At 43.6% G+C, this 22,500-nt stretch overlaps 2 protein-coding genes across 4 annotated transcripts in view; both read left to right on the top strand.

Moving 5' to 3' along the window:
* LOC128527765 (rho GTPase-activating protein 42-like) overlaps nt 1-22,500 on the top strand; it is a 91,373-nt gene that overhangs the window by 66,900 nt on the left and 1,973 nt on the right. For 2 of the 3 annotated variants that reach the window (XM_053500333.1, XM_053500335.1), the window contains 15 exons: nt 745-857; nt 2,066-2,122; nt 10,358-10,436; nt 11,066-11,105; nt 11,310-11,372; nt 12,014-12,088; nt 13,936-14,020; nt 14,475-14,533; nt 14,855-14,960; nt 15,104-15,263; nt 15,368-15,518; nt 17,128-17,472; nt 17,812-17,914; nt 19,993-20,049; nt 20,181-20,260. In XM_053500333.1, the coding sequence (XP_053356308.1) occupies nt 745-857; nt 2,066-2,122; nt 10,358-10,436; nt 11,066-11,105; nt 11,310-11,372; nt 12,014-12,088; nt 13,936-14,020; nt 14,475-14,533; nt 14,855-14,960; nt 15,104-15,263; nt 15,368-15,518; nt 17,128-17,472; nt 17,812-17,914; nt 19,993-20,049; nt 20,181-20,260 (1,573 nt within the window). The remainder of the gene's footprint in view (nt 1-744; nt 858-2,065; nt 2,123-10,357; nt 10,437-11,065; nt 11,106-11,309; nt 11,373-12,013; nt 12,089-13,935; nt 14,021-14,474; nt 14,534-14,854; nt 14,961-15,103; nt 15,264-15,367; nt 15,519-17,127; nt 17,473-17,811; nt 17,915-19,992; nt 20,050-20,180; nt 20,261-22,500) is intronic. The other variant, XM_053500334.1, reaches the window with a different exon arrangement.
* LOC128527766 (polyadenylate-binding protein 1-like) lies at nt 6,013-8,045 on the top strand. Its single transcript, XM_053500336.1, has one exon. It carries the CDS (start codon nt 6,099-6,101, stop codon nt 7,086-7,088), a length of 990 nt encoding a protein of 329 aa, XP_053356311.1. The 5' UTR covers nt 6,013-6,098; the 3' UTR covers nt 7,089-8,045.

Genomic DNA, 22,500 nt, shown 5'->3' with positions numbered 1-22,500 from the left:
TGGGGAGAATTCTAAAGCAGTTTTGAGATAAAGAGTTAAAGTATTTAATTAAATTTAATTAAGTATAAAATGGTTAAAGCTGCGGTTTTACAGCGAGAGAATTAAATAAACATTATTCATCTGCAAAACACTTCAAACTGTCACAATAAAATTATTAATCCATCTCTGGACCAAAACTATGAAGAATAACGATGTCATTTCTGTGAATATTAGATCAGTCACATATAAAATGGAAATAAATAAATAAATAAATAAATAAATAAATAATGTGACTGAAACTGTAACTGAAGTCACTTGAGAGTCTGCGAGGGCGGGACATGATTGTCCACACTGTCTATGTGGGACGGGCTTACTCTCTCTCTCTCTCTCTCTCTTTGTGTGTGTGTGTGTGTGTGTGTGTGGTTCTCTGGTCCACTGGTTCTCTGGTCCTCTGGTCTCCTGGTCCTCTGGTCCACTGGTCTCCTGGTCCTCTGGTCCTCTGGTCCACTGGTCCTCTGGTCCTCTGGTCCACTGGTCCTCTGGTCCCCTGGTCCTCTGGTCCCCTGGTCCTCTGGTCCTCTGGTCCTCTGGTCTCCTGGTCCTCTGGTCTCCTGGTCTCCTGGTCCTCTGGTCCTCTGGTCCTCTGGTCTCCTGGTCCTCTGGTCCTCTGGTCTCCTGGTCCTCTGGTCCTCTGGTCTCCTGGTCCTCTGGTCTCCTGGTCCTCTGGTCCACTGGTCCTCTGGTCCTCTGGTCCTCTGGCTGCAGAATGAGGTGCTGGTGTTAAACCCACCTGAAGTGTTCCACCTGAGGACGTGCATCAGGAGAAAAACAGACTCCATCGACAAGCGCTTCTGTTTCGACGTTGCTGTGGTAGAGAGGTAAATAAATCCCACCAACACACACACACACACACACACACACACACCTGCTCCTACACACTCCGTTTCAGCTCTGGCTCCCCTGACTGATCTCTCCGTCTCTGATGTCCCGCGCATCCTGTGGGTCTGTAGTGACTCTCAGGTGCGACACAGGTGCAGTCTAAATGTTTATTTGACGATAATACAAGAGAACAAAGTGACTACAGGTAAGGACGGATAAAAACAGACATGGCACGGGTCAGAACCATCAGAACCCCCCTGGAGTGGGTCACAGCGGGAGACTACTGTACATAGAACAGGACGGGTCTACTGTGTTAACAAGATGGTGAGAGGGGGACTAGTGACAGGAGAGATGGGAAAAGGTGCTGCTTGTCCGGCTGCGCTGCTTGTCGGGTGATGCAGTCGTGATCTTCTGATTCCAGCATGAAGCCACCATGTGGTGACGGCTGAGTGCAGGCGCAGGACGGAGGAGACAATCCATGGTAGAAGAGCAGGCTGTTAACCCAAGACAGATTGAAAGGTCATTACTGAGGTCCCGGATGATTCACCATGCTCAGGGTTTTCAGAACAAAAGGTTCTAACATCAGTTTGAGTGACGTACAGTAAGACTGAGTGTTTTTCCACCATCGCCCTGCAGACTCCTGATGTGACCCTCGATTTCGGACCCCTGACTGAATGCTCTCTTACGCTCATCTCCATTCTCAACTCCTACCAGATTGACAAGTTGTGCTTAGTGAAGATCTTTACTGGAATTAAAGGCAGTGGGATATCAGGATTGTACTGATTCAGTCCTCACCTCATTCAGTCCTTGGTCATCACTACGGGGTCGGAGCTCAGCCACTGGGTTCTAAGTCGCGGCCCTTCGTGGGGTTGGTCTCCTCAGTCGACACGGGAACCTCACTGATGTGGAACGACTGGTGTATTGTGTATCACCGTGTGTGTGTGTGTGTGTGTGTGTCGCTGTGTTCCCGTCATGGCTGTCTGACTCACACAGCTGTGTAAAAGTGAAGACAAGTCTCATCTCATCAGTATGTGTGTCTAATCAACGCAAGGAAAGTGTTGTACTGTAACACACACACACACACACACACAGAGTGTTTATTATGTGTGTACTGTATGTTGTATGTATGTACTGGTGTCTTCTCATGTCTGATGAACTCTTCTGTGTGTGTGTGTGTGTGTGTTCTTTGTGTTTTGTGATGATGTAGAAACACTGCGTGTCAACGCTCTCTATTCAGACCCCTGCAGTTTTTCTGTAAAGTTCGGTATGTGGCTTCTGTGTGTGTGTGTGTGTGTGTGTGTGTCATCTCTGCCTGCATGAGCATGGCTTTTTATAAAATCCATTCACATTTCTCTAATTCTGATCACACGCTTTGTTTCATTGTTTGATTTAATTGCACTCGATCCTCTCGGCCACTGGATGGGGTTTTGAGGAGGTGTTTGATCTCGACTCACCTGCAAATCATCCCCTCTCGGGTGCAGTAATTGCTTTAATTTCGAGTGTTTCTGCCGTCGTGGGATTGTTGTGTGGTTCACACAGGCTCCCTTGACACGGTGATTGTTAATATCACATCCCGGTTTGAGAGCGTCTCCGTGATTTCAGCTCTAATTTGCACCTCTCACACCGAGGCGGAGGAAAGGCGAGGAAAAACAATCAGGCATCAAACTGCCGCCTCGCATTACTGAGGCAATTCGACACATGTAAAGGGCTGCGTGTTCACGCCGGAGAAGCGGAGAGCCGTGCTTTCTTCAGCCTCTTTAATCAGACGGATTAGAAAACAGAGCGAAGCAGAAGCGGGTCACGACCCGAGCGCAGACACGGAGCTGCTCGAAGGAGCTGATTAATAGCTGTTGAGCTGCTTTTCAATAAAACACAGGAAGTTCACGGCCGAGTGGGAATCGCTCGCTTGTTAATATCGGACGTATTACTGCAGAATGCGTGGCAGGGAAATGAGAAATACACTAATATTTACATCCACAAGGACACGCGGGGACGCGCGGGAACTCAGGAAGCGTTAACAGGAGGAATCCTAAAAGTGGAACTAATGAGTCATGATGAAGTGAAATTAGGAGCGATGTCTCACATACATCAGCGTGACGTGCTCGGTTCACGCCTCAGCCACGTCCCCTGCAGCTCATTAGCTCATTAGGAAGGTGTTTCTGATTATCGGCTCCTCGCAACCTGCCTCCGGTATAAGGTGTGAGCTAACCTCATTATCGCCCCCCACTGGCTGTGATCTATTACATCTCCACTCTCTCATCATGTGATAATCAGAGTCAGCTCGAGTTGCCTTCATCAAACTTTCCCCGAGTGATTAATCCACAAAATCTGACCGAGAGCGTCAACAAATAAATCAGTGGTTCTAAAGAGATATATATAAAAACCCTGAACATTAAAACGTGAACAGCTGAACTACCTGCTGTCTGATCTAACACTTCACCTGCGGATCGTTCTGCAAAAGTGTTAGTGTTTATTTTGGAAAAATATAAAAGTGTTTACTTACAGAGTGAAAAATGTGTAGAAATAAGTGTAATAAATAAAACACTCATGAAATGAGCTGAACCTTTAACTAAATAAAAATATGTATTTTACTGTAAAGCTCTATAGTTTTAATGATCCATCAGTTCGATAAACAACACATACAAATACATGTTTAACACAGCTGTGTGTGTGTGTGTGTGTGTGTAGATTCATTAAACATAAGGAAAAATATTTCACACCTTTTTTCTTTTAATTTCCATGATTACGGCTTTCAGCTCATAAAACAAAAATCCAGCATCTGAAAATGTTAGAATATTTTATTTGCAGTTTGAGTGAATTACACTTCATACAGTATAAACACTGTGTATCTCTCAGTCTAGTTCAGTACACACATGGGAAAGACCGCTGAATCGACAGTTGTCCAGAAGATGATCCTCGACTCCCTTTTACAAGGAGGATAAGCCACAGAAGCCGCTGTGCTGAATCATATTCATGGAAAGTTAAAAGAGTGGAAAAGGTGCACAAGAACAGAGACTTTTTGTGAAAATTGTCAGCAAAGCTGATTTAAGATCCTTACAAGTAGAAAGTCTTTTTTCGAGAGCTTTACAAGTAGAGTGAGGCTGGAGTCAGTGCATCAAGAGCCACCATGGGCTACAACTGATGCATCCCTAGTTTTAAGCCACTCCTAAACCAGAGACAACATCAGAAGCCTCTTGCCTGGCATATGGAGAAAAATAACTGGACCAATGCTCCGTCCTCTTTTCAGATGAAAATTAATTTTACATTTCATTTGGAAATCAAGGTCTCAGAGACTGGAGGGTTTGTGGAGCCATGTCATCTGCTGGTGTTGGTCCACTGTGTTTTTTTCGAGTCCAAGGTCAATGTTGTGTCTACTAGGAGATTTTAGAGGACTTCATGCTTCCATCTGCTGACCAGGATTAAAGAGCTGCTGATTTTCCTTTTCCAGCAGGACTTATGCCCTGCCCACACTGCCAAAAGTACCACTAACTGGTTTACTGACACTGATATTACTGGGCTTTACTGGCCAGTAAACTCACCTGACCTGAACCGTATACAGAATCTCTGGGTCATTACCAAGAGGAAGATGTTGGTACATGACAAAAAAAAAACACTCTTATTGCTCTGTTAGGCTATTGATCAGTGTCTCCAATGTCATCATCACCCTCATCGCATAGAAGCAAAAGTTGAGTTTATTAAGTATTAGTTATTTTTTCCAAAAATTTTGTCGGTAATAAGTCGTTTTTTTCAGGACTTAAATTGCTGTAACTTTATCTTTACAAATATGTGTCATTTTGAGCATATTGTAATTTCTATCCAGTTGCACATTTCTATATAAACTGTCCTTCTTTATTGAGCTCATGGAAATATTCTAATATTTTGAGGGACTGGATTTTTATGAGCTGTAAGCCATAATCATTTAAATTAAAGCAAAAATCTAGGCTAGAAGTATTTGACTGCATGTGACAAAAAATACTGTACAGTATATAAGAGTTTAACTTTTTTAATTAAATAATAAAAAAATTTTTTTTTTAAGATGCACCAGAGACGACTCATGTGCATAATACTCATGCTGTGATTGGTGGAAAACGTTTCCCTTAGAGGGAGTTGACCAATCAGGAACCAACCGCCTGACATGCAGCTGTTAAATAGTGATAAGCTAAAGATGTAGACATTTCTGTCTGTGTAAATGTCATTTTTGAAGTTATATTAAGGGTGGAAACACAAGATCGTATGCAAAAATTGTAGTGCAGTGGTGGCTTAGAGGGCTAAGGCACTGAGTTACTGATCAGAAGGTCGGCGGTTCAGAAGGTTGCCACTGTTGGGCCCTTGAGCGAGGCCCTTAACCCTATCTGCTTCACGTGTGCACTATCATGGCTGGGTTTGTCAGGTGTGTCAGTATCATTATTTGGGTTTGACCCACAGCCCAGCAGTTTCCTGAAAGTCTGTAACCAGTCAGTCGAGCTCAGATTAGAATGTCTTGTAACTATGTTTTGTACAGTTGCATTGGTTATTTTTGGGCTCGGCTGTGACACCAGAAAAAAAATCCCTGGCTCACTCACCCACCCACTCACTCATTCACTCATTCACTCTTTCATTCATTCATTCATTCACTCATTCATTCACTCACCTGCACCATGTGGTGTCAAGAGGAGAAGTGAGAACACACTTGGGACGTCTCTGTTCATCTTCTCTCTTTCCACGTCCTAATAAACACACCCACCTACACATGCTCTGTATTTTAATTCATAAAAAAGAAAAAAAAAATGAAAAGACAATGTGTACCATTTAAAAATTTTACGAGCTTGTCCTGTTAAAGACAGACAGCAAAAAGTCTAGCAGCCTCTGGGCTGATGAAGACGTTAAGCAGATCTGCATTTATAACCTATAATCCATAATCACCTAAATAATCAGCCCGGTCCAACAGCAGCATGTTCACTGGCATGTGAAGTGTCATTGTGATGTCATGAGGGTCTCTAACCAGTGGCCACGGGGATGGAGGGGACGGAACAGGCTTTATGACATCACTAACCCATGTGAACCTGCATTAAGCGATCAAATTCTATCCTTATCTGCTGGGGTCAGGGTTGGCCGTTCCACAGAGTGCAGGATTGAACAGCAGGGGTCAGCAGGGGTCAGCAGCGATGATCGGCGGCGACCAGCGGGGATCACCAGCACTGACAGCCAAGGCTTCCGCACCTTCAACGATTAACAGGGAGGTTTTTTCTCATTGTTCTGAAATGAACACAGAAATAATGTTAAGTGTGCTGTATGTAGGCAACCTGCACCCTGGTGTGACTGCGTCCATGCTGTGGGAGAAGTTCAACCCTGCAGGCTGCATTCACTCCCTTAAGCTCTGTAGGTACAGGAGGACCAGCGCATCCCGGCAGTATGCGTACATCAACTTTTACCAGCCAGCCGAGGCGGAGTGCGCCATCCAAATGCTGAATTCTGAGCAGCTTATGGGTCGGCCCATGCGAGTAATGTGGTCCCATAAGGGGTCGAAGAGATCTGGCCATGTAAACCTCGAGTCTGTCAATGCCACAGAAGGAACGATCAGAACACCGGACAGCAAACTGTTCACCGATCCCGAGAACACAGATGATGAGAAGCTGACAGACACCTTACAACCTGAGACTGCTCATTCCCCGGATACCTTCACCAACATCTTCATTAAAAACTTTGGCCAGGACATGGATGATGAGATGTTGGCGGAAATCTTCAACAGCTTTGGTCCGACAGTGAGTGTTCGTGTCATGACTGATGAGAACGGAAAATCTAAAGGCTTCGGCTTTGTGAGTTTTGAAAGACACGAGGATGCACAGAGGGCCATGAAGGTGATGAACGGGAAGGAAGTGAACGGAAGGAAGATATACGTGGGCAGAGCGCAGAGTAAAATTGAGAGGGAGGCTGAAATTGAGCACATATATAGGCAGGGTCTGAACTTGTACGTGAAACACCTGGACGATAACGTGGATGATGAAGCTTTGCGCGGAATGTTCTCCCCATTTGGAACCATCACCAGTGCAAAGGTGATGATGCTGTATGGTCAGTCCAGAGGCTTTGGTTTTGTGCACTTCTCCTCTTTTAAAGAAGGCATGAATGCTATAAAAAATATGAACCACAAGATGTTGGGTAAGAAGCCACTTTATGTGTGTGTCGCTCAGCGGAAGGAAGACCGCCATGCTTTTCTTGCCCAACAGCATAACAAAGGATATCTACAGCTATAGATATGGTCCAAGCCAATTGCAGTGCTCTAGCTGTAGATACAATTATGTCTGAAAATATTGTTCTACCTGTAGATCATGTGCTGGCTCCAGGTGCAGTTTCGAGTCCAGCTGCAGCTGCAAGACCGGGCCTGTCTGGCCCGTCCTGGTGTCCCACTTCTGGATGGAGATATCATTGCATAAACGCCCAGTGTAGTCTGTCTGGGATGCGTGTGGTGACTGGGGATGGTTCTACTTGATCATGAAGACGGTCCTGTCCTCGGCTGATGCAGACAGCTGTCTCTCTGAGGACTCGTGACTGCAGTGGCTCGATAGTTCAGGACTGGAGTTTCCTACAGTCTACCTGAGCCTCCAATAATGAACTGGACTCCATATGAACTTCTCCACATCTCCTGTTATACTGAACTTCCAGCCTCCTAACACACAGTATGAGTGCAGATCAATCCCTGCTATCTGTTATCACCCAGATGAGGATGGGTTCCCTGTTGAGTCTGGTTCCTCTCAAGGTTCCTTCCTATTACCATCTCAGGGAGTTTTTCCCTCAGCACCGTCACAGTTTATATATACAGCACTGTGTGTGTGTGTGTGTGTGTGTGTGTGTGTTAGTCGTATTGTGCAAAAGTCTTAAGCACACGTGTATACAAGGTTTTTTAAAGTCATTATTACGTCAGTACAAAGTTTATTTCTGATTTCTAAACATTAGTATTTCAGCAAAAAAATTTAATCTTAAAAGTAAAATATCTGTAGGCCAGAAGAGAAAGAAGCATATTATGTAAAAGAGCAGTTTTTAGACAAAAAAAAAAAAAATCTGGGTTTACCTGCATGAAAAAAGTATCAGGTTCAACAAAGTCCTCAAAAGGACGAGGCTGATTCTGCAGGATGTTCAGTGAAACTTGAGCAGATCATTTGTCACTGCTTTGTAACAATGTAAATTGATAAGAAATAAATCATTTCCTTATAAAACTAACACACACACACACACACACACACTGTACCTGAGAGTATATTTTAAACCAGGGGTGTCTCCTCCATAAAGGGCCTGTGTGTATGTGTGTGTGTGTGTGTGTAGGGTTTCATTTTAACAAAACAAAAGCCACATCTGATGGAATAAAAACCTTTCACATGAGATTCCCATGAGTAAAAAAAAAAACGAAAAATATTTATTATTATTATTATTATTATTATTATAGAGGACACAATAATATTAATATGACACAATACATTTAATTAAATCAATAAATCATTTGTATTATATAAACTAGCAATTTTTAACTAAAATGCACAAACATATTTTTCTGAACATCCTATAAATTAATCAAATAATTTAGTTTATGAGTTAAAAACCTTTCAGTAATTTTATAATTGTCTCAGTATTTGTTTTAGTAAATATTCTATACTTAATGTCTGCAGTGTGAAATTTCCACAGCATCCACAACAGGTATCCAAGGTGCTTTATGTTACCATGGTAACGCACAGAGGACGTGATGTCAGTGCTGGTGACGTTTCAGGGTGTTCTGAGTGGTGTGACACACGGAGCAGGGAGCGTGCTGTGAAGTACACTGTGGAACTGATCGCAGCCACACACACACACACACACACTGCCCTTTCTGGATAAGATTGGCCCCCTTTATCACACTAATTATTGGTTTAGTTTCTTTAATCACCATCTTTATTATTTTTATAGTTTTATGTTGATTGTAGAACCTCTTTTGAAGACGTCCTCGCTCTACAGCAGGTAGGGTGTCTAAGACTTTTGCACAGTTTTGCATTTTTCCACATTTTTTGAACTTATTTCCCTGATTTTTTGATTCTGTAAAGCTGCTTTGTGACACTCACCATCGTTAGGAGTGCTGCAGAAACAGAGTTGAACTGAACGAGCTCCAGCTGCAGTGCTGAGTCCAGCACCGGCTCTCGTTAGGGTTCCTGATCCAGATGAAGATGCAAGCTCAGAATGAGCTCCAGCTGCAGTCAAGGTTTCAGTTCTAGCAGATGCAGTGGCTCCTCCTTCTGCAGGTCTGAACAGAAAGCGTCTGACCCTCTGCCTGCTGGAGTCTGCTCCGTCAGACGACCAGGTGCGGATGGCGCGTGACTGTGTGCTGCCTCTAGTGGTGAGGATCACCTGGATGCTTCTGTCGAGCAAGAACGACTGTGGAGAAGCGACCTGATCAGAGATCCTGAGCTCCGGTGTGACACGGACGCTCTTCTGAAAGCGAGCGAAGATGTGGCTCGAGAACAAGAGGGAGAGACAGAGGGAGAGAAATAAGTGCATAAACAATACAACAAATAAATTCATTCCCATGTAACGTCTGTAATTGTCTGTATTTTTTATGTAACACATTTCCATAAATGGATTTATTGAGTAAATTACTTAGTAATTTAGAGCTCAGCGACCCACGTTAATTAATGACAGATGAATGAATGAAGGGTGTGACTGTAACCTCTTCATAACACCTGCATGATACACACCTGTGACATCACACGGCTCGAGTGCCACTGTTTAGTTCGCAGGTCACAGGAAGTGACACAAGCTGTTAGCGATTGATGATATGATCAAGGACTTTAAAGTGTATCAAAATCAAACACATCACTGGTGTGAGTCGAGGTTTAAGTGTGTGTGTGAGTGTGTGTGTGTGTGTGTGTGTGTGTGTTTCAGATTCAGATCTCCAGCAGGTGTTCAGTTCTCTGTCTGTAATCTGGATTTAAATCTCCAAAGCAGGCCTAAGAGCTTTTCTTTTGAAATCAGTCACTTGTGAGAAAATTGCAAAGTACAAAATTGACTTCCTCAAACAAAAACTAATCAATTAAGTGAAATAAGATTTATTATCAATTAAAAATCATAATGACCAGACCATAATAAAACTTACCAGACGGAGTCTGTTAGTCTGTTCAAACTGTCCTGTTCAATAACAAACACCAACAAAGTGTAACAGTTTCTGAGGTGATGAAGATGTTTAGCAGAAATAATCTATAATCTCTTAAAAATGTTGACATGAACTGCGAAATCAACTAACGTTTCCTCTGCACACTCGGATTAATCTGGTTTATTCCGAAGGCCCTGTTCCCACCAACCCCCAACCCCAGCCGGTCCCAAATCCGGATAAAAAGGGAGAGTTGAGGCAGGAAGGACGTCCGGCATAAAACACCTGGCCAGTGTGGATGAGATGGTCGGCTGTGGCGACCCCTCGATAGGAGCAGCCTAAAGACTAACAACATTAAAAAACATCAACTGCTGATAACACTGGTGTGTATGCGTGTTTGTGTGTGTGTGTTAGGCAAGGTATCATCACCCTGCAGGCTCTGTCTGAATCTAACCGGAGGATGTGGCTGGAAGCTATGGATGGCAAAGAGCCAGTAGGTTTCTCATCATCACCAATATTTCCACATTTCTCTCCATGTTCCTCTCCATGTTCCTCCTCACGCTCCACTACATGTTCCTTTAGGTGTTGGTTTTCATGTTCCTCCTTACATCCCTTTCCATGTTCCTTTAGGTGTTCCTACCCATGTTCATCTTCACATTTCTCTTCACACTTCTCCAAACGTTCCTTTTGGTGTTGGTCTCCATGTCCCTCTTCACAACCCTCTCCATGTTCCCCTTAACATTTCGCTCCATGTTCCTCTCCATGTTCCTCCTTACGTTCCTCCTCACGCTCCACTACATGTTCCTTTAGGTGTTGGGTCTTCATGATCCTTCTTACATTTCTCTCCATGTTCCTTTAGGTGTTCCTACCCATGTTCCTTTTCACATTTCTCTCCATGTTCCTCTCCATGTTCCTCTTCACGTTTCTCTTCACACTCCTCTAAACGTTCCTTTTGGTGTTGGTCTCCACGTTCCTCTTCATTTTCATCTCTATGTTCCCCTTAATGTTTCGCTCCACGTTACGTTCCATGCTCAGAGCTGCAGAATTTTAAATAAGATAATGAAGAGGTTTTTGAGGTTTTGCTGAAGTGTGTTTACACTCAGTGTGTGTTTCCCGTGTTAGATCTACAACCTGCCTGCAGTCCTGAACAAGAAAGATGAGAGTGAGTTACGCCTCTTCACCCTCACCATCACATGCCGTATTCAAACCTCAGGCATTATCACACTGTTTGTTCTGTGTGTGTGTGTGTGTGTGTGTGTGTGTGTGTGTGTGTGTGTGTGTGTGTGCGTGTGTGTGTGTGTTTATTATGAGAATGTTGAAAGGTAACTTCTGGAGTGTTTTGTTCCTCCTCTGTGTTTAATCGCAGCTCAACTGAACGAAGTCGGATTTCACTTTGTGAGGCAGTGTGTGAGCGCGGTGGAGAGCAGAGGTGACCTCCTGTGTGTGTGTGTGTGTGTGTGTGTGTGTGTGTGTGTGTGTGTGATGTGTGTGTCTGTGTGTGTGTCTGTGTGTGTGTGTGTGTGTGTGTGTGTGTGTGTGTGTGTGTGTGTGTGGGGGGGGGTATGTGTATGAGAGGTGTGTGTGTGGTGTGTTTGGTGTGTGTGTGGTGTGTTTGGTGTGTGTGTGGTGTGTGTGTGTGGTGTGTGATGTGTGTGTGTGTGTGTGTGTGTGTGTGTGTGTGTGTGTGTGTGTGTGTGTGTGTGTGTGTGTGTGTGTGTGTGTGATGTGTGTGTGTGTGTGTGTGTGTGTGATGTGTGTGTGTGTGGTGTGTGTGTGTTGTGTGTGATGTGTGTGTGTGTGTGTGTGTGTGATGTGTGTGTGTGTGTGATGTGTGTGTCTGTGTGTGTGTGTGGGGGGGGATGTGTATGAGAGGTGTGTGTGTGGTGTGTTTGGTGTTGTGTGTGTGTGTGTGTGTGGTGTGTGTGTGTGGTGTGTGTGTGTTGTGTGTGATGTGTGTGTGTGTGTGTGTGTGTGTGTGTGTGTGTGTGTGTGTGTGTGTGTGTGTGTGTGTGTGTGTGTGTGTGTGTGTGTGTAAATGCCCCTCTCCATGTGGTTATTCCTCTCTCTCAGGTGTACAGACGCTGGGTGTGTACCGTGTAGGAGGAGTCAACTCTAAAGTGCAGAAGCTGATAAACTCCGTCTTCTGTAAGTCACACACACACACACACACACACCTCAAACACACATCACACACACACACACACACACACACACACAGACCACACACACACACACAGACCACACACACACATACATCACACACACATCTCACACACACACACACAGACCACACACACACATACATACATCACACACACACACAGACCACACACACACACACACACCACACACCTCAAACACACATCACACACACATACACACATCACACACACACACACCTCAAACAAACATCACACACACACATCAAACACACATCACACACACACACACACACCACACACACACATCACACACATCTCATACGCACACACACACACACACACACACACACACACACACACACCACACACACGCGCACACATCACACACACACATCACACACACACCTCAAACACACATCACACACACCACACACACACACATCTCTCACACACACACACTTCAAACACACATCTCACACACACACCACACACACATCACACACAACACACACAACACACACAACACACACACACACACACACACACACACCACACACAACACACACCACACACACACACATCACACACAACACACACACCACACACAACACACACACCACACACCACACACACACACACATCACACACACCACACACACCACACACACACACACACAACACACACACCACACACACACCTCAAACACACATCACACACACCACACACACACACACCACACACACTTCAAACACACATCTCACACACACAACACACACAACACACACCACACACAACACACACCACACACACACACAACACACACACCACACACACACACACCACACACACACCACACACACCACACACACACACACCTCAAACACACATCTCACACACACCTCACACACACCACACACATCACACACACATCACAAAAACCACACACACACACACACACACACACACACACACACCACACACATCTCATACACACCACACACACACACACACACACACACACCTCACATACCTGTCACACACACTTGTCTCTCTCACACACACACACCTAATTTACACGCACATCTCACACACACCACACACACACACACACCAAACACACATCTCTCACACACACACCACACATCTCTCACACACCTCTCATACACATCCCCACACACACCACACACACACCTTACATCTCACACACACACCTCACAGCCACCCCCCCCCCCCCCCCCGTGACTGATGTGACAGTGAGAGTTTATTAGCTGTTAGCGGTGTTAGCGGTGTGAGCGGTGTTGCTGAGAGTAGGTGTGTGAGGAGGACAAGGTAAGGATGTGTAATGAGTTCCTTGGTGGATATTAATAGACGGTCTGAACTTTGCTGAAGAGACGATCCTCAGGCGTTGTTTCAGGCGTGTTAGTGATTAGCATTTAGCGCATCCGCTTTGTCTCTGGCTGCAGGAGGAGAACTCCCGCCGAGCCTCTCACTCAGAGTAATGCATTACGCCGTACACCACCATCTGCTGGTCACTCGGAGCGCGCGGACGCTCTCTGTGTCCTGTCACATCACAGTGTGTCTGCTAATCGTCCTGCAGCGCGAGATAAATCCCTGCACTCAGATGTTACTCATTAATATAAACATTACATGTAACTTTTTAATGTTTTTTTATTTGATATTACATAATATCCTTGTAAATATTCTCTTCTTTTTCTTTTGTTATTATTATTATTATTATTAATAATAATAATAATAAGAATAATATAATAATAATAATTATTATTATTATTATTAATATTATAATAATTATTATCATTAACTTTTCTCAGCACCTAAAGCTCCACCAGATGTGGACCTGGACCCTGAAATCTGGGATAATAAAACCATCACCAGCGCGCTGAAGAATTACCTCAGGTCAGATTGTCCCCTTCAGTGCACACGCTGTGCCATTATCCACTGTGTGAGAAATGCATTCTGGGTAATAACATGTAACTTTTCCTGAATGAAGCTGGGAATAAGATGTTGACTGTGTGTAATTCAGCTGTTTGGCCATTAGGTGTCTCACTTGTCTGTAATCATTCTGTTTGGCCACTAAGTGTCTCACTTGTCTGTAATCATTCTGTTTGGCCACTAGGTGTCTCACTTGTCTGTAATCATTCTGTTTGGCCACTAGGTGTCTCACTTGTCTGTAATCATTCTGTTTGGCCACTAGGTGTCTCACTTGTCTGTAATCATTCTGTTTGGCCACTAGGTGTCTCACTTGTCTGTAATCATTCTGTTTGGCCACTAGGTGTCTCACTTGTCTGTAATCATTCTGTTTGGCCACTAGGTGTCTCACTTGTCTGTAATCATTCTGTTTGGCCACTAGGTGTCTCAGTGAGCCGCTCCTGACCTACAGACTGCATGAGGATTTCATCACAGCAGTCAGTGAGTCTCTCATCTTTAGTTTCTCCATCAGTTGGTGGTTTAGATGTTCAATAAGACTAGCAGCTTGTTGAAATGATCATTTTTAATAAATGAGGAACATGATTATTTAAATTAAAAGTTACATTTTATGTGGTTTCAGTGTAAAATTTAACAATTTTGATATAATTTAATAATTTAATATAATTACTGGATTTTTTTTTTTCGGGGGGGTGGGGGGGTAGCTGTTTTTTCCTTTATTTATTTATTTACGGACACTTTTTGTTGTAATCCACTATTAGAAAAATGTGTGTGTGTGTGTGTGTGTGTCTGTGTGTGTCACAGAGTCAGATGATCAGAACTACAGAGTGTGTGCTGTTCATGCGCTGGTCCATAAACTGCCCGAGAAAAACAAGCAAATGCTGCAGATTTTAATAAAACACCTTCAAACGTACGTCAGCTTCCTCTGTCTGTCTAACATCATCTGTAAGGAAGGCCTGCTTTCTGATGTTTCCTGTTTCTTATTTCTGTCTATACTATTAATGTGTGTGTGTGTGTGTGTGTTTGTGTGTGTGTGTGTGTGTGTGTGTTTAGTGTCTCCACTCACAGTAAGACCAACATGATGACGGTGTCGAACCTGGGCGTGATCTTCGGCCCCACGCTGATGCGCTCTCAGGAGGACACGGTGGCTGCCATGATGAACATCAAGTTCCAGAACGTGGTGGTGGAGATCCTGATCGAGAACTTCCAGAAGGTTTGCTCTACAGACACCACACTGTGATTAGTGTTACAGGAGAATGATATACAGAGTAAAAGGTGTGTGTGTGTGTGTGTGTGTGTGTGTGTGTGTGTGTGCAGATCTTTCTCCAGACTCCAGACCCCAATGTTCCCTTGGCGCAGCCTTACACTTATCCAGAGTCACGCAGGACCCGAGCCATCTGTCTCTCCACAGGAGCGCGCAAACCCAAACCTCCGTACACACACTCGCTGAGTGTTGCTGAGGCAGAGAGTCAGTCAACACACACACACACACACACCACACACCACACACACACACACACACACACCACACACACACACACACACCACACACACACACACACACACACACACACACACACACCACACACACACACACACACACACACACCACACACCACACACACACACACACACACACACACACACACACACACACACACACACACACACACACACACACACACCACACACACACATTATGTTTAAATTTACTATAATTTGCCTTTTACAATTTAGATAGGGGGATGAGTAGAGATGGATGGATGGATGGATGGATGGATGGATGGATAAAAGACAGAGAGATGTATATATGGAGAGGTGACTGTTGGGTAGATTGTTGAGATGGTTTAATGGATGGAGTTGGGGGTTTGGAACATGGATGGATGAGTAATGATATGACGGCTGGAGAAATAAATGAATATTTAAGTGGACGGATGGAAAATGAATGCATGGATGTTTTGATGGATAATGTGTGTGTGTGTGTGTGTGTGTGTGTGTGTGTGTGTGTGTGTGTGTGTGTGCCTGCTGGATAAATGATGGACAGAATGATGGGAACATTAATAAACAGTTAAACACATGGATTGTAAGATGGATTAACTTGGTATAATGAGATGGAGGAATAATGAACCGGTAGACATTAAAGAAATCACGTTTTATTTATCACGTACACGAGCTTACACAATACAATATGATATACAGTGAAATCGTTTACGACTGTTTGTGACCTAAAAGTAAATAATAAGAGGCAAATGACTCTAAAAAATAATCTTAAACATAACAACTACAATAACACAGTTATAAAATAATAAGTATAAAATATAGGTATGAACAGGTAGGAGTGTAAACTGTAAGAAAACAATGAACTGTATAAAGTATATGGAATACAGATGTAGTGTTTATACACTCAGCAAAATAAGAAACGCCCCTTTTTCAGGACTGTGTGTTTCAATGATAATGTTGTAAAAATCCAAATAACTTTACAGATCTTCATTGTAAAGGGTTTAAACAATGTTTTTCATACATGTTCAATTAACCATAATCAATTAATTAACATGCACCTGTGGAATGGTCGTTAAGACCTTAACAGCTTACAGAAAGTAGGCATTTAAGGTCACAGTTTTAAAAACGCAGGACACTAAAGAGACTTGTCTACCGACTGTGAAAAACACCCAAAGAAAGACGTCCAGGGTCCCTGCTCATCTGTGTGAACGTATTTCTTATATATTTTTATATATTTTTTAAATATTTAGGTCGATTTTCTTATGTTTCAGCTAAACTTACTCTTATATTATTCCACTATTCATTTCTTGTTAATTGTTTTTAAATGTTAAGGTCACGGGCGGTCGTGTAAGCATTTCACTGCATATTGTGTTGTGTATGACTGTGTGTGTGTGTGTGTGTGTGTGTGTGTGTGTGTGTGTGTGTGTGTGTGAATAATGCGAGAGTGAATGTTAAAGTGTAAAGCACTGTTTAAAATTGGTGTAAAGAGTGTGTATTGTGTAGAGAAAGCAGTGTGTTTTACTATGTGTGTGTGTGTGTGTGTGTGTGTGTGTGTGTGTGTGTGTGTGTGTGTGTAGGTGACAGGTTCAGCAGTAGTTCCTGCAGTACAGTGATGGACAGCATGGAGTCGCTCTCGTCTCACTCCTCAGAGCAGAACTCGTCCAGACTCGGTCCCTGCTCCCTGCAGAAGGGGGCACCGTCGCTCCCGTCGTGGTCCCGGTGGTCCGACAGGCCCCGGGCCCGGGACTCGGGCTCCAGAGAGGACGCGGGGCGGGCGGACGGAGACTCGGAGGACTCGAACGGCTCGTCTGCTCTGAGTAAAGCTCCTGGAGACGTCACACATGGCTGTGGAGCTGCGGGGAGGTCAGAGCGGCTTGGGTGTGTCCCGGTACCGACGCCCCGATCGGCCCACCGCTCCAACGGTACCAGAACCTCACCACATCCTGCCTTAGAGTAGAGCACTGAGTGTTGTGTAGTTGTGAGTGGTGTGTAGTTGTGAGTGTTATGGTGTGAGTGTTGTGTAGTCATTAGTACTGTGTAGTTGTGTTATGGTGTGAGTGTTCTTAAGTTGTGAGTGTTGTGTAGTTGTGAGTGTTGTGTAGTGGTGAGTGTTATGGTGTGAGTGTTGTGTAGTGGTGAGTGTTATGGTGTGACTGTTGTGTAGTTGTGAGTGTTGTGTAGTTGTTATTGTTATGGTTATGGTGTTGTATAGTTGTGTTGTTGCTCTCAGCTCCTCAGTAAGGTGTTGTTTGCCATGACAGAGAAATCGAACGATGCCCCGCCCCCTGCCCCGCCCCCCAGACTGCCCCAGCGTCAGAGACAGGACGTCGGGTCGCTCGGCGTCTCCCAGAGACCGCTCTCAGTGTGAGTGACTCTCGTGTGTGTGTCTAATGTCAGCACAATCAGATTTCCTCTGACACAACGATACTTTACATCCAGCTGTTTGTGAAAATCAATCCAACAACTCATCTGTACTGTGTTATTAAAGTTTAAAATTGATTTAGTTTCATTTTACACCACAGCAGAATCCTGCGTTCTGATTGGTCAGAACGTGTTGATTAATTCTCTGTAGCAGCAGCTTCGACAGTAGCGCAGGTTTACACGCGCTTGCTCTAATACGTCATGGTTTCCATAGTAACGGCTCATTCACAGGGATGGCAGGGGCTGGGGGCGGGGTTATTACCACGAACTAAAAGTTTGTGACCCTCGACTTTAAAAAATGCACACAATATGCAACAGGCAGCTCATGAAGGGATGATGAAGGGATGATGATACCCGGGGTAGCTCAGTGGTTAAGGCATTGGACTACGGTCCGGAAGATCCCAGGTTCAAATCCCCACAACCACCAAGTTGCCACTGTTGGGCCCTTGAGCGCGGCCCTTAATCCTCAACTGCTCAGATGTGTAATGAGATAAAAATGTAAATCGCTCTGGATAAGAGGGTCTGTCTAAATGACTAAATGTAAATGATGAAGGGATGATAAGTTTGCCATTGTTGTTGGGGTGCTTGAAGGAGCGGGGTGAGGGGGGGGGAGTGGTGTGAGGGGGTGATTTTAGTGTTGCAGGAACTATAATGATGTTCTGGCTGCTGACCGGGTTGATGTGACCCTCCAGCTTTCCTGTCGTCCCTTATCTTTCTCTCTCTCTCTCTCTTAGATATATTTTTTCGTCATTGTTACTCAGGAGACAGAAAGCAGAGAGAGGCTCAGCTTCTCATGACACACACACACACACACACACACACACACATCCTCCTCCATTTCTGTTTGTGTTCTGTACTCACACACAGACAAAGGGACCCATGTTCCTCCCTGCTGGACCGAACGAGCTCTCGCCTCCCTGTCCACACACCTGGCCCGGGTCCAGGAAGGAAGCGTCCTAGTGGACTGTGTCCTGTGGACAATGATCCGGGCCGGAGCCGCGGAGTGAAAGTGCAGCTCTGTTCTGATGCAGTTTATTATCGTAAATAATAACAACAGACGCTGATGTGTTTAATAGCTCTGAGTTTTCATGATAAGCCTCAACCAATCAGCACGCACCTCATATTGCTATTTTCTCCAATCGCTCTGAAGGAACACTCCAGCACCCCCTGCTGGTGAACTCTAGTTATGTGACTGTGAAGTGTCGCTGTAGATACAAGACTGTTTGTTTTTCCTAATGTCTCTGTTAGAACTGAAAATCTGTCTGTAAGTTCCTCTGACTGTTACACAGCGCTGACACTGGAGACTCCTTACTGATGTTACATATAAACATCCCTGTAAACAAACAAATTCAAATCTTCAAATTAAAATTGTACTTGTCACATACACAGTCATACGCAGTACGATATACAGTGAAATGCTTAGACAACTGTTAGTGACCTTTAAATAAGAGACTAAAGAATAGGAAATGAATATAAAAAATGAAAACAGAAGGGAAATTTAACTAAGAAAGAATAAAATTAAATATAAAATGAAAATAAAATAACATAACTGTACAGTACAAAATATACAATATAAGAAAAATATATGAAAATATATACAAAAAATACGAAACAGCTGTACAATATGGATATATAGAATTTTATGGACATTTGTGTGGGAATGAAGTTAAATATACCGTGTATATATAAGTGTTTTAAGTGTATTGTGCATCCGGGTAACAGAACGTCCAGGGAGCAAACCGTTGCTATGGAAACGATGTCATATCAGAGCAAGTGCATTAATAAGGACCTTCACTGCTGTCAGAGCCGCTGTTAAAGAGAGAATTAATTACCACCTTCTGACCAATCAGAGCACAGGACTCAGCAGGAGCTCTGCACCATAGACACATGAGCCTTAGAGGAGCTCGTGTTTTATAGTTTATAGTCCACGTTGTCTGTGCTGTTTAAAATACATCACATCTCTGTAATGTTAGAATTGATGACAGACGAGTTATTATTAATTAACTTATTGTGTTTATCAGAGTTGCAGCGCGGGCACTGATGTTCGAAACTCCCTCGCTGGCTACACAAACGGGACGGTACGTGATACGTCGATAGACCAGATTATTTTAAGAGAGATGAAGATGTGGCATATAAAAGTTTTTAAGCGTAAGACCGCGGGCTATGTGTTGCTGTAGCGCCTCACTGTGTTTGGTTTTTGTCCCCACAGAGACGCGAAGGCCATATACTCCTGTGAGGCGGAGCATAGCAATGAGCTGAGTTTCCCCCAGGGGGCGCACTTCTCAAACGGTGAGTCAACATACATCAGGGTTAATTAATAATCATGCGCTAGTGTTGAATAAACGTACACGATCCGGATCAATCACGTCTGCACTCTGGGTTTGTGAACGATGTAACTGTCGATCTGAAAGTGAACAAACTAACAAACATGGAAACCTCCATTAAGGCATGCTTACATGTTTTGTTAGCAGAAAGCTAACGGGTTAGCGATCATGAGCTGATGATGGATTCACTTCCTCCCCACCAGCAGGCCGCAGATTTAAACAGCTGGTGTCTTGATGTTGGTTGATGAACTCTTGATTGGAAGCGCAGGATGTCCTGTTCTGATTACGACATGCTCTGTGAAAACAGAATGTTTGAAAAAGGCACAGAAGGAGTTCCTGGTAGGCCGGCATTTCAGTGGTGAAGCAGACAGACAGTCCGATCGTGTCTCTGATGTTCCGAGAGAACCTTCTACCTTGATGGTGTCCAAGCGTTAGTGACACACTGGGAAATAACGGGAGCGTTTACTCTCAGGACTGTGTTGTGTTATTTTGTACAATCAAAAGTCCTGCTTTGACTCGAACACAAACACAAAATGTGTGGCATTTGTTTAATGAGAACAGAATTCCATCTTAACTTGAGGAAGTGTGTGAGGAACACCAGACTGAACCTCCAGCTCAAAAAGTGTCAGATTGGGATTGCAGAGAGTTTGATTTCTAAACTTTATTTTCTGTTGAAACATCATCATCTGTTTTATAACAAAATTATTTAAAAGTGACTCAACATTTAATGCAACCTTTTTTTTTTTTTTGTCCAGTAAGATAGTTTAATGTACTTTATATAACAACATGCACAGGTGGATGAATTCTTGGATGAGTTCATCTTCTCCATTTCACGCGAATCTAAATGTCACAGAACGCCACGCAGTTTGACTTTGTTTAAACACACCGTGTCTGTACACACAAGCCCCTGTGCTGTTCTGGAGTCCTTCAGCTTCTGGAATTTGGTACTGGCTCGTGTTTTTTCCAAAATAACTTGGCGAGGCACGCGCGTGTTTGTGCAGGTCACCATGACCTCGTGCTGGAAAGCTCCATCACACCCTAACCCTAACCCGTCCCAGATCCTCATCTGTCAACAAGCTAGCTCCTGGAGCTAACGCCGAACCGCGCGCCGTTCTACACATGAACATGACCGCTGCCATGGGTTATTGTTTCTGTGTTTGACGTCCTGCAGGTGCTGGAGGCGGTTAATGTCGTATTAGAGGTCTGTTTTGGATTAGTGAGACGTGCTGATGTTCCTTTTAAAAGCTTTATGTCTGTGATTTAAGAGAAGGCGACGCTCAGACTGAATGTTCCATCCCGCATTAACTCTCTCCATCTGTGTGCACTTGGTATCGGGTCCGTTCCCTCTTCAGCTCAGTGTGATGGTGTTCCCGAGCTGGTTAAGATCAGCCTGCAGAAGTTTCTCACAGGAGACCCGATGAGTGATTGGCTCCTGCATCAGAAGAGTTTTAATGCTGTTCCTCCTCCACTCATTAAAAGGTTTATGAAAATGTATGAATTTGAAACAAGAACATCATTTCATCTCAGCCAAAATTGTATACACACTTCAGGAAAAGAAAAATAGTATGATGTCCGTTATATTCATACAGTATTATATTAATGGTTTTATTATATATATATATAAATATAGTATAAAACATTTAGCATTTTTATTTTCCTGAAATGTGTTTAGATTCTTTTGCCTGACTATGTACAGCTCTTACAGAAACAGTATTGTGTCGAGTGCGTTTGTAAAACCCATCACACACCAAAACTGAGCTCTGCTGCAGAGGAGAAGTTCACTTAGAGTCACCAGCCTCAGAAATCACCAATTAACAACTATTGTGTGTATATAGTGTGTGTATATAGTGTGTGTTTATACACTAGTGTTAGTACGCGTCATTACCGGTTAATGAGTTTGAAGAAACAGTTAAAATGTTTAAATCTAATAATAATCTGATCTTTAATGTAGTCAGTGATATTATTATTATTATTATTATTATTATTATTATTATTATTATTATTTGAGGTTGAAGCCCACGTACATGTCTGTGTGTCTCTCTGTACAGCAGAACTCTCTGTCTAACTTATTAATACAAAGAAATCCCATTCTGTAAGGTTGAGTATCTTACGCCTTGTTTACACTAAGTTGTCCTTCTTTGGTGCTCAGACAAATACACTCCCTGTTCGGTAATCGGAGAGTGAATCACAGATGAGAAATGGAAA

Source organism: Clarias gariepinus, chromosome 7, assembly GCF_024256425.1.
Source record: "Clarias gariepinus isolate MV-2021 ecotype Netherlands chromosome 7, CGAR_prim_01v2, whole genome shotgun sequence".
In the NCBI taxonomy this organism is placed as follows: Eukaryota; Metazoa; Chordata; class Actinopteri; order Siluriformes; family Clariidae; genus Clarias; species Clarias gariepinus.
The sequence above is the reverse complement of the archived record's forward strand: the minus strand, read 5'-3'. Positions and strand labels throughout refer to the sequence as shown.